At 43.1% G+C, this 18783-nt stretch overlaps 1 protein-coding gene across 3 annotated transcripts in view; it reads left to right on the forward strand.

Moving 5' to 3' along the window:
* Positions 1-18783, forward strand: part of WDR27 (WD repeat domain 27) — a 679631-nt gene that overhangs the window by 42652 nt on the left and 618196 nt on the right. For all 3 annotated transcript variants that reach the window (XM_044290035.1, XM_044290036.1, XM_044290037.1), the window contains 3 exons: positions 10355-10462; positions 10640-10691; positions 14734-14804. In XM_044290035.1, coding sequence (XP_044145970.1) covers positions 10355-10462; positions 10640-10691; positions 14734-14804 — 231 coding nt within the window. The remainder of the gene's footprint in view (positions 1-10354; positions 10463-10639; positions 10692-14733; positions 14805-18783) is intronic.

Genomic DNA, 18783 nt, shown 5'->3' on the forward strand with positions numbered 1-18783 from the left:
CCTTTCGGATTTCACTGGTCATTTTTTACACATTTTGATTGCAAAGTACTTCTCACACATATGGGCCCCTAAATTGCCAGGGCAGTATAACTACGCCACAAGTGACCCCATTTTGGAAAGAAGACACCCCAAGGTATTCTGTGAGGGGCATGGTGAGTTCCTAGAATTTTTTTATTTTTTGTCGCAAGTTAGTGGAATATGAGACTTTGTAAGAAAAAATAAAAAAATAAAAATCATCATCATTTTCCGCTAACTTGTGACAAAAAATAAAAAGTTCTATGAACTCACTATGCCCATCAGCGAATACCTTAGGGTGTCTACTTTCCGAAATGGGGTCATTTGTGGGGTTTTTCTACTGTTTGGGCATTGTAGAACCTCAGGAAACATGACAGGTGCTCAGAAAGTCAGAGCTGCTTCAAAAAGCGGAAATTCACATTTGTGTACCATAGTGTGTAAACGCTATAACTTTTACCCAAACCATTTATTTTATTTTTTTGCCCAAACATTATTTTTTTTATCAAAGACATGTAGAACAATAAATTTGGCGAAAAATTTATATATGGATGTCGTTTTTTTTGCAAAATTTTACAGCTGAAAGTGAAAAATGTCATTTTTTTGCAAAAAAATCGTTACATTTTGATTAATAACAAAAAAAGTAAAAATGTCAGCAGCAATAGAATACCACCAAATGAAAGCTCTATTAGTGAGAAGAAAAGGAGGTAAAATTCATTTGGGTGGTAAGTTGCATGACCGAGCAATAAACAGTGAAAGTTGTGTAGTGCCGAAGTGTAAAAAGTGCTCAGGTCATGAAGGGGGTTTCAGCTAGCGGGGTTGAAGTGGTTAAAGGGGTTGTTTCATCATGGACAATGTGGGCATATCACTAGGATATGCCCCTGTTGTCTTACAGGTGCGGGTCCCACCGCTGGGACCTGCACCTATATAGAGAACGGAGCCCCGCAAGGTGGTGGCTGGAGGACTCTGGTCTCGCCACCACCAAGACGGCTCCCCATAGAAGTGAATAGGAGCTCCCATTAATTTTTATGGGGCCGACGGAAAAAGCTGAGCTACGCTCGGCTGTTGTTGACAGCCCCATAGAAAATGAGTGGAGGGCTTCTGCGCATGCGCAGTGCACCCTCCTTCACTTGCGGGGCTCCGTTCTCGATATAGGTGTGGGTCTCTGCGGTGCCCCCATTGTCCATGATGAGACAACCCCTGAATATTATACCTGTAAAGAAAACAATAATGCTATTTAATAATTTTTTACATTAAAAAATATCCAGTCTTTCCAATAAGGCAGGTCTATAGTGTAGTGGTAAATATTCTTTAGTAAATATCTATATGCTGGGAGAGGCCCCTCCCCAACTTATATCGAGGAGAAGGGCCACACAGTTTTTTATTATTTTTCACTGCACTAAAATGAGTATTAATGAGGTTTCTTAATGTCAGAGACCACAAGTGACTTTCCAGGCTCCCCAGCTGCTTGGGGCCCCTAACTGCAGTATCGTCAGTACAGCCCTGATGGTAATCCTGGCCTCAAGGTACAATACTTTCAAAATATGATTGTCTTTCCTGGGCTTTTGTAGCTTGAAACATTGCAACTACAATGCTACAGAAACTGCCAATGTGTGGTACATACAATGTTCTGGAAGATCCAGCCAATCGGTATACTGAAATGTATGCACCGATTGACTGCCTAATGGTGCCTACTGAAGTGCAGTACAGTGCTTCATGTTCAGTACTGTCCTTTACCTGTATCAGGCTGAGCTAATACTTTGGATACTTTGGACATCTGACTAATCTGATACTTTTTTTTATACATCGTGTTCGGTAATTCTGGTACACGGTGTGCACTGAAGAATACCCTGTCCTTTTTGTAGAAAGAGCAACGAATGCAGGGAACTTCATGTTAACAGCTATAAGAACTAATCTTTGTGACCTATTGTTCAATGGATTTAAATGCAGTTGAAGTATGCAATTTACAGATACTTTGAGAAGTTGATAAAAATAGGGAGGGAGGCATTGTGGAGCCAAGAAGGCACTGAGGGCTAATGGTGTTGGGGAGGGGAGTGCAGAAGGTGGATAGGCTAATGATTGATTAAAGAAGAACTCCCGCAAAAGTTATCTGACCTGCTCGAAAGGTACATGATGTAATCTTCTTACCAGTATCCCTTCTGATCCTTAGCTGTGTCATGTGAAGAGCAATCAGACTTTCCAAAAAAGACTACTTTCACACTAGTGTTTCTATGAAATCGTCATAGGGTCGCAATACTGGAGAAAAACGCTTCCGTTTTGTTCCCATTCATTGTCAATGGGGACAAAAAATGTAACTGAACAGAACGGAATGCTCCAAAACGCAGCAAGCTGCAGTTTTCTTTCCGTCATGGGATGCGGACCAAGACGGATTCGTCATGACCCACAATGCAAGTGACTGATAATAGAAAACTGATACGTCCCCCATTGGCTTTCAGTGGTGTTCATGACGGATCTGTCTTGGCTATGTTAGGCCCTTTGCAGACAAGCGTTCCTCCTGCAGCGAGTCCGCATCGCAGAACCCGGCCTGACTTCCCATCGCTGCCGGGAGATATATGATGCTATGTAACCCTTACAGTTCTGTAATGTACTGGATAACACTGGCATAATGCTCGTCTGCAAGGGGCCTTAACTACCTTTCTTCACACTAACGCCGAAAGGCGTCATTGCTGCGGTGCTCCCATGTCACACTAACGCCGATTGGCATCATCTCGCGTGAGCCGAGATTTCCTGTGAACGCGCGCACACAGGAGCGCTCGTTCACAGGATCGCGTAGTTCACAAGTTCATCTGCAGCCTGCCGGCCGCGATCATTGGCTGGCAGGCTGTGGATTTTTGAATCGACCAATGAAATGGTTATGTCAGACGCTATTTTGAAAATAGCGTCTGATCTAACTGCTGCCTGGTCCTCTGGTGGTCCCTTTTGCTTGGATCGACCACCAGAGGACACAGGCAGCTCTGTAAGTAGCACCAAATCACCCACTACACATTAGATATTACCCTGTCATTTATTAACCCCTTATTTAGCACCTGATCACCCATATTAGACTCCCTAATCACCCTGATCACCCCCTTATCCACCCCCTTGTCATTGATCACCCCCCCTGTAAGGGTCCCTCATCCCTGCCAGGTAGTTAGCTACTTGCTAGGTAGTTTAGCTCCCAGCCCACTGCACCGCAGTCACCGATTAGTCGCTGATTAGCGTCATCGCTGTCGCTAATCAGCACTAGTACTATATAGTATCTGTAAGTGATCAAGACTGATCGCATTCAGATCTATATAAGTACATTAGGGTTACCTTAGGCTCTACAAAACGCAGTGTTCTCCTGATCAGGCCTGATCTTGTGCGCACACTTGCGTTCAGTCCGCCCCACCGCAGTGACAGAATTTTTTTTTCCTGATTACTGCAAAAACACTGTAAAATCGCTGCGCCGCTATAAAGATCACTTTTGAGCTTTTTGGATCTTTATTAGCGATTGCAGATTTACTTTGCAAGCACTCCTTTTTACTAGGTAGGTTTGCTCTTTAATCCCGGGTAGTCTCAGAGGAATACCCCCTAAATTTAGTGAACCCAAAATGTCAAACAAGGGGTATTCCGCTGAAGAGGCCTACAGGATTCTGGCCGTGATGGATGAAAGCGATGGGGACGCCTCATCCGCTGAATCCAGTGGTTCAGAATATGAACCTGTAGACAGCAGTGGCATTCTAACCACTAGCGAAGATGACGAGGTAGAGGTCCCTGCTACGGTCAGGCGTACCCGATCCCATGTCAGAGTTCTACAAACCCCGCATGATGATCCTCATTTGCAGCAGAGTGGTGCTAGCGCTGATCTTGTTTATGGTGCGGCATACACCAGCAGCGCAGCACACCCTGAACCTTCTACCAGCACTGCCGTATTCCCTGGTGAAGTGCCGAGCACCAGAAGGGCAGTTCCAGCTGGTACGGTGGCACGTGCAATAACTACCCAGTCGCAGCCACCGCGTTCACAGGCCCGTAGAACCCTTAGTCTCCCAGAGGTGCTGGCAAATCCTAATTGGCAATCCCCTGATTCCGCCGCACCCGTATTGCCCCCTTTCACCGCCCAGTCTGGAGTTCGCGTGGAGACGGCTCATTTAGGATCGGCCCTTCAGTTTTTTTTAGCTGTTCTTCACCGCGGATCTCTAGGACCTAGTTGTGGCAGAAACCAACCGCTACGCCACACAGTTTATTACCGCCAATCCGGAAAGGCTACCCAGCCTTTCCGGTGGAAACCAGTCACCGTTTCCGAGTTTACCATTTTTTTGGGCCTTATCCTCAGCATGGGTCTAACAAAAAAAAATGTATTGCGGTCATATTGGTCTAAAGACCCAATACATTACATGCCCATGTTCTCTGTTGCAATGTCCAGGGCACGTTTTGAGGTCATCATGTGCTTTATGCATTTCGCTGACAATAGCACCTGTCATCCAAGAGGCCACCCTGCTTATGACCGGCTCCACAAAATTCGGCCCCTCATAGACCATTTGTCATCCAGATTTGCAGATGCGTATACCCCTAATCAAAACATCTGCATAGACGAGTCCCTAGTACATTTTACCGGGCGCCTTGGCATAAAACAGTACATCCCCAGCAAGCGCGCCCGGTATGGGGTCAAACTGTTTAAGCTCTGTGAAAGGGCCACAGGCTATACATATCGTTTTAGGGTCTATGAGGGAAAAGACTCAAAACTGGAGTCAGTCGGATGTCCTGACTACCTGGGGAGCAGTGGCAAGATTGTCTGGGACTTGGTGTCACCCTTATTCCACAAGGGGTACCACTTATACGTGGACAATTTTTACTCAAGCGTGGCCCTCTTTCGGCACTTGCATATAGTCGGAATTCAATGCTGTGGCACAGCGCGACCTAGTCGCTGTGGCTTCCCCCAACGGCTCGTTAGTACCCGACTTGCACGGGGGGAGAGGGCTGCCTTGTGTGACCAAGAACTGCTCACGGTGAAGTGGAGGGACAAGAGGGACGTTTACCTTCTGTCCACCATTCACGCAGACACGACTGTACAAATTGAAAGGGCAACTGGAGTCATTGTGAAACCCCTCTCTGTCCACGACTATAACCTTCACATGGGAGGGGTGGACTTCAATGACCAAATGTTGGCTCTCTATCTAGTTTCCCGACGCACCAGGCGCTGGTATAAGAAGGTGTCTGTTTATTTGATCCAATTGGCGATGTATAATAGTTTTGTTCTCTACAGTAAGGCTGGGAGAACAGGATCCTTCCTAAAATTCCAAGAAGAGATCATTTCGGAAATCCTGTATCCAGGAGGCTCCGTGCCCCAAGGCCCTGATGTAGTGAGCCGGCTACATGGCAGACACTTCCCGTCTGTCTATCCTGGTACCCCAACTCAACGTTCCCCAAGAAAAAGATGTTGTGTCTGTAGCAGGGGTGGAATAAGGCGTGACACCACCTTTTTTTGTCCTGACTGTCCTGACCAGCCTGCCCTATGCATAGCGGAGTGTTTCCGCAAGTTCCACACTCAGGTACACTATTAGCATAGGGATTGCGTATACAGGACAGGCACACAGGGGTCTTAGGGCCCTTTCACACAGAGCTGCCACAAACCTCTCCTTTCACCTGGGACAAAGTGCATAATGTACTTCGCCACATCTCTGGGCGATTTGCGCTTTGCACATTGTCCCATGAGGAAGGAGAGGTTTGTCCAATAAAGGTAAAAAAACAAAAAAAAACAAAACAAAGCAAAAAGTTATTGTTCTGTTTCAAAAGTTTATAAAAGTTAATGTTCTCTAAAGTTAATGTTAATAAATTTATTGCGTTGCGGCCTGTTTTTTGTTTTTTTACCTCCTAGGTGGACCAAGCGATCAAGCAGCTGCAGCACTGATGTGCATTCTGACAGAAGCATTGCGCTGCTGTCAGATTACACAAAAGTCAGTGTATGCGGCGCTGCAAGACGAGATTTCTCCTCTGCAGTAAAAGATACGTTTGCCGAGGCATATGAGCTGAGGAGACGGCTGTGTTCATATACTTTGGCAAACACTTTGTATATATAAAAAAAATATAAAAAATCCCTGCAATGATTTATTCATCCACATCGATTGATGTGAATAGAGAAATCGGGTTTGCCAGGGCATACAAGCTAAGTGGGTATTGGATGTTGGGCGGCGCTCCTATGTCCTGGCAGACGCCTTTCCCCTCCTTTTTTTTTTTTTTTTTTTTTTTTTTTTGGGCAGAGATTTTTTCATCCACATTGATCGATGTGAATGAAGAAATCTGTGCCGTTCATTTTTTTCTTTCAGCCCAGAGGCTGAACGGAAAAAAAATCTCATTACCCATATGCTCAATATATGCTCAATATAAGGAGAATAGCAGAAACTCCTAATGCTGGCCATACATGTAATGATTGCGGAGACCCTCAAATGCCAGGGCAGTACAAACACCCCACAAATGACCCAATTTTTGAAAGAAGACACCCCAAGGTATTCGCTGAGGGGCATATTGAGTCCATGAAAGTTTTAAATTTTTGTCCCAAGTTAGCGGAAATTGAGACTTTGTGAGAAAAAACTAAAAAAAATATCAAATTCCGCTAACTTATGCCAAAAAAATAAAATTTAGGGGCCCTAAAGCATGAGAAGAAGTCTGGGATCTAAATGTCTAAAAATGCCCTCCTAAAAGGAATTTGGGCACCTTTGCGCATCTAGGCTGCAAAAAAGTGTCACACATGTGGTATCGCCGTACTCAGGAGAAGTTAAGGAATGTGTTTTGGGGTGTCATTTTACATATACCCATGCTGGGTGGGATAAATATCTTGGTCAAATGCCAACTTTGTATAAAAAAATGGGAAATGTTGTCTTTTGCCAAAATATTTCTCTCACCCAGCATAGGTATATGTAAAATGACACCCCAAAACACATTCCCCAACTTCTCCCGAGTACGGCGATACCACATGTGTGACACTTTTTTGCAGCCTAGGTGGGCAAAGGGGCACACATTCCAAAGAGCACCTTTCGGATTTCACCGGTCATTTTTTACAGATTTTGATTTCAAACTTCTTCTCACGCATCTGGGCCCCTAAAATGCCAGGGCAGTTATAACTACCCCGCAAGTGACCCCATTTTGGAAAGAAGACACCCCAAGGTATTTTGTGATGGGCATAGTGAGTTCATGGAAGTTTTTATTTTTTGTCACAAATTAGTGGAATATGAGACTTTGTAAGAAAAAAAAAAAACATCATTTTCCGCTAACTTGTGCCAAAAACATAAAAATTTCTATGAACTCACTATGCCCATCAGCGAATACCTTAGGTTGTCTACTTTCCGAAATGGGGTCATTTGTGGGGGTTTTCTACTGTCTGGGCATTGTAGAACCTCAGGAAACATGACGGGTGCTCAGAAAGTCAGAGCTGCTTCAAAAAGCGGAATTTCAAATTTTTGTACCATAGTTTGTAAACGCTATAACTTTTACCCAAACCATTTTTTTTTTATCAAAGACATGTAGAACAATAAATTAAGCGAAAAATTTATATATGGATGTCGTTTTTGTTTTTTTTTGCAACATTTTACAACTGAAAGTCAAATATTTCATTTTTTGCAAAAAAATCGTTAAATTTCGATTAATAACAAAAAAAGTAAAAATGTCAGCAACAATGAAATACCACCAAATGAAAGCTCTATTAGTGAGAAGAAAAGGAGGTAAAATTCATTTGGGTGGTAAGTTGCATGACCGAGCAATAAACCGCTAAAGTTGTGGCGTGCCGATTTGTAAAAAAGGGCCTGGTCACTAGGGGGGTATAAACCTGTGGTCCTTAAGTGGTTAAAGATAATACAACCGGATCCATTCATAACAGATGCAAATGGCTGTATTATCAGTAACTGAAGCGTTTTTGCTGAACCCTGCTGGATCCAGCCAAAACTGTAGTGTGAAAGTAGCCTGACGCAGCTTTAAAAGTGTTGACAGGAAGTCAGTTTCTCTATGTATTTCCATGGGAGTCTCAATGTCAGTCTCATAGGAATGAATAGAGAAGTAACTGACTTCCTGTCCTGTGTCAGTGTAGATCAGAAAGTTGGTCACATGACACAGCTCAGGATCAGAAGGGAGAGGATAACTCACAAATCCGGTCACTGATGAGAAGATTACATTCACTACAGATTATATCATGTACCTTTCTAACAGAGAATAAAAAAACATTTTGCAGGAGTTCCTTAACAAAAAAGGTATTTCATGTGGGAAAGCTTGGGGGCCAGGCCAGGTTTTTTTTCCCACCCACCATCCAATGTGCTACAGTTAGGTACGGATAGTTTCACGCTGGTGCTTGAGATCTGTGCGGCTTTTCTGACAGGGAACCGCCGGACCAGATTTCTCTGAATTCCAGCATTGCCGGAAGTTTGTAAGTCTCTATCCATCCCCATTAACTATAATGGGGACCGGCAGAGATCCGTCAGGAACTCAGCAAATATGCCAAGAATTGGCCAGAAGAAAACTTCCGGAATGCAGAGAGATCCGGCCAGCTGATCCCTGCCAGAACAGCTGACTGGATCTCAAGCACTAGTGTGAAACTAGCCTTAGATTTATAGTTTTTTCTCTAATGGTTTTATACAATAGTAACTGGGTTGTGTAAGGTGGAAATTGTGACACTCCACCCAAGGCACAGTGATGCTTTTGTCGGGCTCCCTGATGTATGTTTTAATACTTTTAATGTTCCAATAAAACTGTGGCATATTTTTTCCTTGAAGAATGTTGTCTGGTTATTGGTTGGGAAGCAGGTTCACTCCTTAAGTGATTTACAGCTTCCATTTGCTCTTTCTGACTCTTAAAGGGTCAGAGCTGAACCCGGACATACCTCCATTTTCACCCCGGCAGCCCCCCTGACATGAGCATCGGAGCAGTTCATGCTCCGATGTTCTCCTTTGCCCTGCACAATTTAGCAAGGCATATTTGGAGAACCAGTGACATACTAGGGCTCTCGATGGGGCTGCCAGGAACACCGATGACATCACAGCACTGATGGGTGGGATTTAGCTCTGCCCTAGCCAGTAAAACGGCTAGGGCAGAGTTAAAGCCCGCCCCTCAGAGCAGGTGATGTCACCGAACACACTAGCGGGCGGAAGTTACCGCCCGGCAGTGTTATTGAAAAACAAAAGAGCCCGTGCCCTGCGCAATTTAGCCTCAGGGGGGCTGTCTGGGTGAAAATAAGGGTATGATCGGGTTCAGGTCTGAACCCGGACAACCCCTTTAAGGGCTTGCTTTATCTTTACTAGTTATCTACTTATTTTTTATTTATTTTGTTTGGGGGGGCAGGGGGGAATGAATGACATTTTAGGGGCTTTGGAACCAATCTTTGGTTTTCTGTAGAGTTACGTTCTGAAGTTACAATGTTTTCAACCTACAATGGTTTTCCTGCAATAGGTTAGTATTGTAAGTCTACTTTCACACTCGTTTTTTGGCTTTCCATTTGTGAGATCCGTTCAGAGCTCTCACAAGCGGTCCAAAACGGATCAGATTGCATTCTAATGCATTCTGAATGGAAAAAGATCCGCTCAGAATGCATCAGTTTGCATCAGTTCAGTCTCCATTCCGCTTTGGAGACGGACACCAAACTGCTGCTTGCAGCGGCGGGAACTCGATGTGTCAGAAGGCAGCCCGATGCCGTGCAAAGGTATTTGGGACCTGCCTTCTACGGGTGCCCAGGAGATCCAGCCTCAGGCTATGTCTCCTAGGCAACCTGTTAGTGTATTACTCAAAAATGGCCTGTGCAGGAAGGTGAAAACTGGCCTGGGGTAGAAGGGGTTAAAGATAATACAAACAGATCCGTTCTGAACGGATGCAGACGGTTGTATTATCTGAACGGATCTGTCCATGACGGATCCGCACAAAACGCGAGTGTGAAAGTAGCCTAAGGGCTCATGTACACGACCGTATGCCCTCCGAGACATATGGTCCGTGAGTAGGCCATATGTCCTGGAGTGGCATACATCGTCCGCACGGAAGCGCACATCATCATAGGTTACTATAATACTGTGCGCATCAGGCCGCCCATGGGACTATTGTCCTGCATTTGATCATATGAGTGCAGGACAGTAGTCCCGCAGGTGGCCCGATGCGCACAGTATCATAGTAACCTATGATGCCGTGCGCACGATGTATGCCGCTCTGGGACATATGTCCCACTCATGGACCGTATGTATTGGAGGGCATACGGTCGCGTGCATGAGCCCTAACTTGTACATTACATCAGTCACTCGTACATAAATTCTTTTGCATTTATCTGTATTTGTATTTATTGTATTTGTGTTTAGCTCATGCTTTAACATTATTATTTTTTTTAACTTAATTGCAGCAAGAAGAAACCATTACAGAATTAGTGGTTCACTCAGGTCCAGTGACTGCAGCTGAATTTTGGTGCAATAGCTTTCTCATATGCATATCTGAAGATCGAACATTTTCGGTAATATACACACTGAACTACAGTACTATTTGTGAAAATTAGATGTATGGATGTAGGATCCAATTCTTTAAGATAGAAGAGGGTCTGACTATGTGATAATTAAGACCTTTTAGTGTTTATGCATTATTTTAGATCTCTGAGAAAGTCATTAGACTGAAAATAATCTGTTTTTTGCAGGTCTGGGATTATTGCGCACAGCACCTGATTTACCAGTCGGGAATAATATCAGGTACTTGGAGATTACTGACAATATTTAGTTTGTGATAGTTCTTTCTCAGTGGCATTGACACCCACATCAGTGGGGTAAGGCTACTTTCCGTTTCAGATCTGTTTCAGGGCTCTCACAAGCAGCCCAAAACAGATCAGTTTAGCCCCAATGCATTTTGAATGGATAAGGATCTGTTCAGAATGCATCAGTTTGCCTCTGTTCAGTCTCCATTCCGCTCTGGAGGCGGACACCGAAACGCTGCTTGCAGCGTTTTGATGTCCGCCTGACGATGCGTCAATAGGGACGGATACGTTTACACTGACACAATATGGTGCAATTGAAAATGGATCCGCCTCCCGTTGACTTTCAGTGTAAGTCAAAACGGATCAGTTTGCATTATCATGAACAATGTTTTGTTCATGGTAATGCAAACGGATCCGTTCTGAACTGATACAAGTGTTTGCATTATAGGTGCGGATCTGTCTGTGCAGATACAAGACGGATCCGCACCTAACGCAGGTGTGAAAGTAGCCTAACCCCTTTAAACATTTGTGACACTGTTTAAATTCCTGACAACAGTCTAAGCTTAGAATAATTTGTTAGGATGTAATAACAGAAATCAAAAAATATATCTTAAAGGGGTTCTACAGTTTGTTTAAACTGATGATCTATCCTCTGGATAGATTATAAACTTCTGATCGGAGGTGCTCAAGCAGTGCCGTGGCCTTATCACTGTTTACTGCTGGCCGAGTGACGTCACGACTTGTATCAACTGGCCTGGACGGGGCTAAGCTCCATTCAAGTGAACAGAGCTTAGCCCCGCCCAGGCCAGTGATACTAGTCGTGACGTCACCGGGCCTGCGGTAAACAGTGAGAAGGCCGCGGCGCTGCTGGATTGCCACTGCCTTCTCAAACAGCTGATCGGTGGGGGGGTCCCGGGTGTCGGACCCCCGCCGATCCGAAGCTGATGATCTGTCCAGAGGATAGATTATCAGTTTAAACAAAGTGCAGAACCCCTTTAAAAGGAACCTGTCACCGGGATTTTGTGTATAGAGCTGAGGACATGGGTTGCTAGATTGCCACTAGCCCATCCGCAATATCCAGTCCCTACAGCTCTGTGTGCTTTTGTTGTGTGAAAAAACCCGATTTGATAGATATGCTAATTAACGTGAGATGAGTCCTGTCCCTGAGATGAGTGCAGCGTGAAGGAGCCCAGCACCGCCCGCATCCTCAGAATCTCCTCCTTGCTCCCCGACGTCAGAAAGATAGAACGCCGTAATATCGCGATGCGCGAGCTAGCAGTTCGTTTGTTTTTACACAATAAAAGCACACAGAGCTATGGAGACTGGGTATTGCGGATGTGCTAGCGGCCATCTAACAACCCATGTCCTCGGCTCTAAACACAAAATCCTGGTGACAGGTTCCCTTTAAATACTGTATGAAATATTGCCCTTTAATAAAAATGTAAGAACCTCTTTAATTTCCAGTTATTAAAACATTTGTAATTTTAAGCCACTAGATTTGTACTGCTGTGTACAAAATATCAGCTTATTTTTATTTATTTTTTGTTCTTTTTTAAGTGTCAAAATGATATATAATACTACCGATAATCCCCTGCTCTTTTCACACTTGGTGGTCCCCCGGCCAGTCCTTTTCTCACGTTGAAAATGAGCCAATCACTGCCTAGGGTGGGTCACCACTTTGGTAAGTGATTGGCTGAGCAATCATTTCCTGCGTGGGGGACTTAGAAGTGTTGAACTTAGAAGTGTTGAAACAGGAGCAGAGGGAGATAAGGAGCTGAGTATGATTTTTTTATTATAATAATTTCTAAACCCTACATTTTTAAAAATGAACTACAATGGTCAGTCTCTTTTAAAATCAGATTTAATATTTGGCAGCATGGCAGAACAAAGCTGGCAATATTTTCTGGCAGCATTTTCTAAACAAGAATGTTTTTTAAGGCTGCGTTCACACGGGCGAGATTTCCGCGCGGGTGCAATGCAGTAGGTGAACGCATTGCACCTGCACTGAATCCTGACCCATTCATTTCAATGGGGCTGTGCACATGAGCGTTTTTTTTCATGCATCACTTCTGCAATGCTTTAAAATCGCAGCATGTTCTATATTCTGCGTTTTTCACGCAGCCCTGGCTCCATAGAAGTGAATGGGGCTGCGTTAATAACGCATTGCATCTGCGAGATGTTGTTTGTAAACCTTCAGTTTTTTATCACGCGCGTGAAAAACGCATCAAAACGCATTGCACCCGCGCGGAAAAAACTGAACAACTAAACGCAATTGCAGCCAAAACTGACTGTACTTGCTTGCAAAATGGTGCGAGTTTAACTGAACGCACCCTGAACGCATCCGGACCTAATCTGTCACGCTCGTGTGAACTCAGCCTAACCCTTTTTTTTTCCTTTCCAGAGCCTTTTTTTTTTTTTCCATTCACATAGCTGTATGAGGACTTGTTTTTTTGCGGAACAAATTTGTGCTTTCTAATGGCACCATTTACTAATGTATAGAATGTAGTGGGAAGCTGGAAATTCCAAATGGGGTGGAATTTGAAAAAAAACACACTGTTTTCTGTGTTTTGTTTTTATGGCGTTCACTATGCGGTAAAGCTGACTTGTGCTCTTCATTCTGTAGGTCAGTACGATTACGACAATAGTACGCTTGTATAGTTTTTCTTGCATTTTAATACAGATTTTTTTTATATTCTGCCCCCCCCCCCCCCCCCATAAATTCTTTGCAGTTTTGTCTACGGAGATGTGTAAGGGCTCATTTTTTGCGGGAAGATCTGTAGTTTTTAATACCAATTTAGGGTGTGTACAACTTTTTGATCACTTTTTATTTATCATCAGATTGCAATTTGTTTAGAGTAATGGAATTTTCTCAATTATCCTATACGGATTTCACTATATTACTATTTAATGCTGCCACATGCTGGCCTGAATTGTAATATACTAGTACAGGCTCAGGCTCAATACTTACATGGAATGCCTTCTCTAATCTCTGCCGGAGGAATGTGTTTCTGTCCGCGAAGCACGTGTTTCTAGGTTTACGTCCTCCCTGATGCCATGGTCTGGTCACATTTAACCACTGCATCTGAGGGGTTAAATGGCCTTGATCGGCATTATTGCCTATTGCGGACCTTAGCCACAGGTGTCTGCTGTATGAAACAGAAGACATGCGATAGCTATGGCACTCGCTCCTCTCCGGAGCGGGCGCCATCTTTAAATACCCAACAAATGCCATACATGTATGGTGGATTACGGGAAGGGGTTAAAGGCCTTGCCTAGTTAGACAGCGATTTTTCACATGACTTATGGCATACAGTATCAAACATTGAAGCTATACATTGAGTATTTCCCAATGTAATACAATATGTGAAATAAATGACCCACTCTTAATGTGAACAGAGCTCTACTTATGTAGCAGTTCAGGCTACTTTCACACTAGCGTTCATAGGTCCGTTCGTGAGCTCCGTTTGAAGGAGCTCACGAGCGGACCCGAACGCCTCCGTCCAGCCCTGATGCAGTCTGAATGGAGCGGATCCGCTCAGACTGCATCAGTCTGGCGGCGTTCAGCCTCCGCTCCGCTCGCCTCCACACAGACAGGCGGACAGCTGAACGCTGCAAGCAGCGTTCGGGTGTCCGCCTGGCCGTGCGGAGGCGAGCGGATCCGTTCAGACTTACAATGTAAGTCAATGGGAACGGATCCGCTTGAAGATGTCACCATATGGCTCAATCTTCAAGCGGATCCGTCCCCCATTGACTTTACATTGAAAGTCTGAACGGATCCGCTTAGGCTACTTTCACACTTAGAATTTTTTCTAAGTTATTAATGCAGACGGATCCGTACTGAACGGAGCCTCCGTCTGTATTAATATGATCGGATCCGTTCAGAACGGATCCGATCGAACGCTAGTGTGAAAGTAGCCTCATTTTAGTATATGCTAAATAGAAAATGACTTGCTCCGAAAAATTTAAGTATACATATTATATGTTGTTTTTAGAGATCTGTGATATAATATATATATATATATACTGTCTGATATTCACAGCATTTCCTCTTCTGAAGATGTACATTGATGCAGAAAATGAGCAGCTTATTACTGGCTGTGCAGATGGGATGGTAAAATACCTTTTTGACTACTTTGGTGGATTTGGGTTTATCACAATTACAGGAATTGTTTATAGAATCAAAGCTTTTGATTGGTGGGGGTCCAAGTTCTGAGTCACTAAAACTAGAAGTTTGAAGCTCTCAGCTGAGCCCTGTCTATCCTAGCTGCTGAAGACCGTCTCGTAGACTTTCTACAGAGTCCTTCTTCAGCCCACCTTCAGCAGCATGGAGAGACAGTGCTCAGTGGAGCACTTCTGACTTTATGTATTTACAGTGTTTACACCCCCCATCAATCAAAACCTTTGATCTGTTGCCATGACATAGAAGTTTTTCTAAAGTGCAAATTTTCTTTAGGGCTCATTCAGATGACCACATCTGTTTTGCGGTCTGCAAATTGTGGATCTGCAAAACATGGATACCAGCTGTGTGCGTTTCGCATTTTGTAGAACGGCCAGCCCTATGATAGAAATGCCTATTCTTGTCTGCAAAAACGGACAAGAATAGGACATGTTCTATCTTGAAATGAAAAGGGGTCCGCATCCGTTCTGCAAAATTGCGGAACGGATGTGGACACTAATATACCTTAATGAAAGTGATTGCTTATTAGCAGTAACTATAGTTTCTTAAATAGGTTCTCAAAGATTTAAAACATTTAGAAGGGAGTTGGGGGTTTTGTGAAATGTAAAAAAAAAACATTACCTTTTGGGTACCGCCACATGTTGTGGAAGCACTGCAGATTCACTTGTATGAGGCTGAGCTGCGCCTAGGCCATGTGACCAATGAATGCTTTGTCACTTGGCCTACAGAAAGCTGGAGAAGGCTGTGGTGCTACTATGAGCGCCAGTGCTTTTCAAACAGCTGATTGGCAGGTGTACCGGGTGTCAGACCCCCATCGATTAGATACTATCCTGAGGACAGGTCATCAGTATTTAAGTCTCTGAAAACCCATTTAATACATTTCCAACACCCTAAATATGAACAGTAAGGCCAGCTACCACATACACGTACAATGCAAAGTCATCTTCAGAAGCATAGATGTACCTGTAATCACAAATGCCATAAATTGTTATGCATATGACATGTATGTATTGTGCTTGGTGAATTTAACAAATAGCGTTGTTGCTCAGCAGTGTATGTGACAAGTCTGTCGACATGGTAGAAATAGCTTCTAAATAATACGTACTAAGAGGGTTAAACTGGGTGGAATCTATGGTTACATGTACAGATGTAACAGATATAAATTTGAGTATGATATCATATCTCACCGTGAAGTCTCAACACAAAATCTATTGAAAGCCATTGAAAAAGGCAATCAACAGTTTCTTGACATTGTTTACTTAACGCGTTAAGAGTCAAGTTGAGGAGCTATACCTGTGTGTAATACCTAGGAAACAAAACCATAGCGTAAGGGTCCCATTACGTAGGCACTGATGCTTATCTGATAGAAATCACAAAGGGTCACATTGTTATCAGAATCTCAGTTGTGCCTCAGGCATTGGGCTGTAACTTTAAGAAATCAAATCTCATGTACAAGTAAGATATAAAACAAACATGTCCATAAGTGAATATACAGTCAGGTCCATAAATATTGGGACATCAACACAATTCTAACATTTTTGGATCTATACACCACCAACAATGGATTTGAAATGAGACAAACAAGATGTGCAGACTGCAGACTGTCAGCTTTAATTTGAGGGTATTTTACATCCAAATCAGGTGAACGGTGTAGGAATTACAACAGTTTGCATATGTGCCTCCTACTTGTTAAGGGACTATAAGTAATGGGACATAATAATCATAAATCAAACTTTCACTTTTTAATACTTGGTTGCAAATTCTTTGCAGTCAATTACAGCCTAAAGTCTAGAATGCATAGACATCACCAGACGCTGGGTTTCATCCCTGGTGATGCTCTGCCAGGCCTCTACTGCAACTGTCTTCAGTTCCTGCTTGTTCTTGGGGCATTTTCCCTTCAGTTTTGTCTTCAGCAAGTGAAATGCATTCTCAATCGGATTCAGGTCATTGGCCATTTCATAATATTCCACTTCTTTCCCTTAACCCTTTCAGGACCAAGCCATTTTTTACCTTAAGGACCAGGCTATTTTTTGCAAACCGGACCAGTGTCAGTTTATGTGTGAATAACTTTAAAACACTTTTACTTATCCAGGCCGTTCTGAGATTGTTTTTTCGTCCCATATTGTACTTCATGACACTGGTAAAATGAAGTCCCAAAAATATTTTTTTTTTGCACAAAAAAATACCTAATTTACCCAAAATTTGGAAAAATTAGCAAATTTCAAAGTTTCAGTTTCTCTACTCCTGTAATACATAGTAATACCCCTAAACATTGTGATGACTTTACATTCCCCATATGTCTACTTCATGTTTGGATCATTTTGGGAATTACATTTTATTTTTTGGTGACGTTACAAGGCTTAGAAGTTTAGAAGCATTTTTCGGAAAATTTCCAAAACCCAATTTTTAGGGACCACTACAGCTCTGAAGTCACTTTGTGAGGCTTACATAATTGAAACCACCCAAAAATGACCCCATTCTATAAACTACACCCCTCAAGGTATTCAAAACTGATTTTACAAACTTTGTTAACCATTTAGGTGTTGCACAAGAGTTATTGGCAAATGGAGATGAAAGTTTCCATTTTAACCCATTTTTTCCACTAACAAAGCAAGGGTTAACAGCCAAACAAGACTGTATCTTTATTGCCCTGACTCTGCCGTTTACAGAAACACCCCATATGTGGCCGTAAACTACTGTACGGCCACACAGCGGGGCGTAGAGTGAAAGGTGCGCCGTATGGTTTTTGGAAGCCAGATTTTGCTGGACAGTTTTTTTGACACCATGTCCCATTTGAAGCCCCCCTGATGCACCCCTAGAGTAGAAACTCCATAAAAGTGACCCCATCTAAGAAACTACACCCCTCAAGGTATTCAAAACGGATTTTACAAACTTTGTTAACCCTTTAGGTGTTGCACAAGATTTAATGGAAAATAGAGATACAATTTCAAAATTTCACTTTTTTGGCAGATTTTCCATTTTAATATTTTTTTTCAAGTAACAAACCAAGTGTTAACAGCCAAACAAAACTCATTATTTATGGCCCTGATTCTGTAGTTTACAGAAACACTCCATATGGGGTTGTAAACTGCTGTACGAGCACACGGCAGGGCGCAGAAAGAAAAGGTGCGCCATATGGTTTCTGGAAGGCAGATTTTGCTGGACTAGTTTTTAGACACCATGTCCCATTTGAAGCCCCCTGATGCACCCCTAGAGTAGAAACTCTATAAAAGTGACCCCCTCTAAGAAACTACACCCCTCAAGGTATTCAAAACTGATTTTACAAACGTTGTTAACCCTTTAGGTGTTCCACAAGCGTTATTGGCAAATAAAGATGAAATTTCAGAATTTCAATTTTTGGGCAAATTTTCAATTTTTTACTAATTTTTTTTTCCAGTTACAAAGCAAAGTTTAACAGCCAAACAAAACTCATTATTTATGGCCCTGATTCTGTGGTTTAAAGAAACACCACATATGTGGTTGCAAACCGCTGTATGGGCACAGGGCAGGGCGCAGAAGGAAAGGGATGCCACTATGTCCCATTTGAAGCCCCCCTGATGCACCCCAAGGTTAGAAACTCCAAAAGAGTGACCCCATTTTGGAAACTATTGGATAAGGTGGCAGTTTTGTTGGTACTATTTTAGGGTATATATGATTTTTGGTTGCTCTATATTACACTTTTTGTGAGGCAAAGTAACAAAAAATAGAAATTTCATCTCCATTTGCCACTAACTCTTGTGGAACACTTAAAGGGTTAACACAGTTTGTAAAATCATTTTTTAATACCTTGAGGGGTGTAGTTTCCAAAATGGGGTCACTTTTTGGAGTTTCTACTCAAGGGGTGCATCAGGGGGGCTTCAAATGGGACATGGTGTCAAAAATACCAGTCCAGCAAAAACTGCCTTCCAAAAAC

This window comes from Bufo gargarizans, chromosome 4 (genome assembly GCF_014858855.1).
Source record: "Bufo gargarizans isolate SCDJY-AF-19 chromosome 4, ASM1485885v1, whole genome shotgun sequence".
Classification (NCBI taxonomy): Eukaryota; Metazoa; Chordata; class Amphibia; order Anura; family Bufonidae; genus Bufo; species Bufo gargarizans.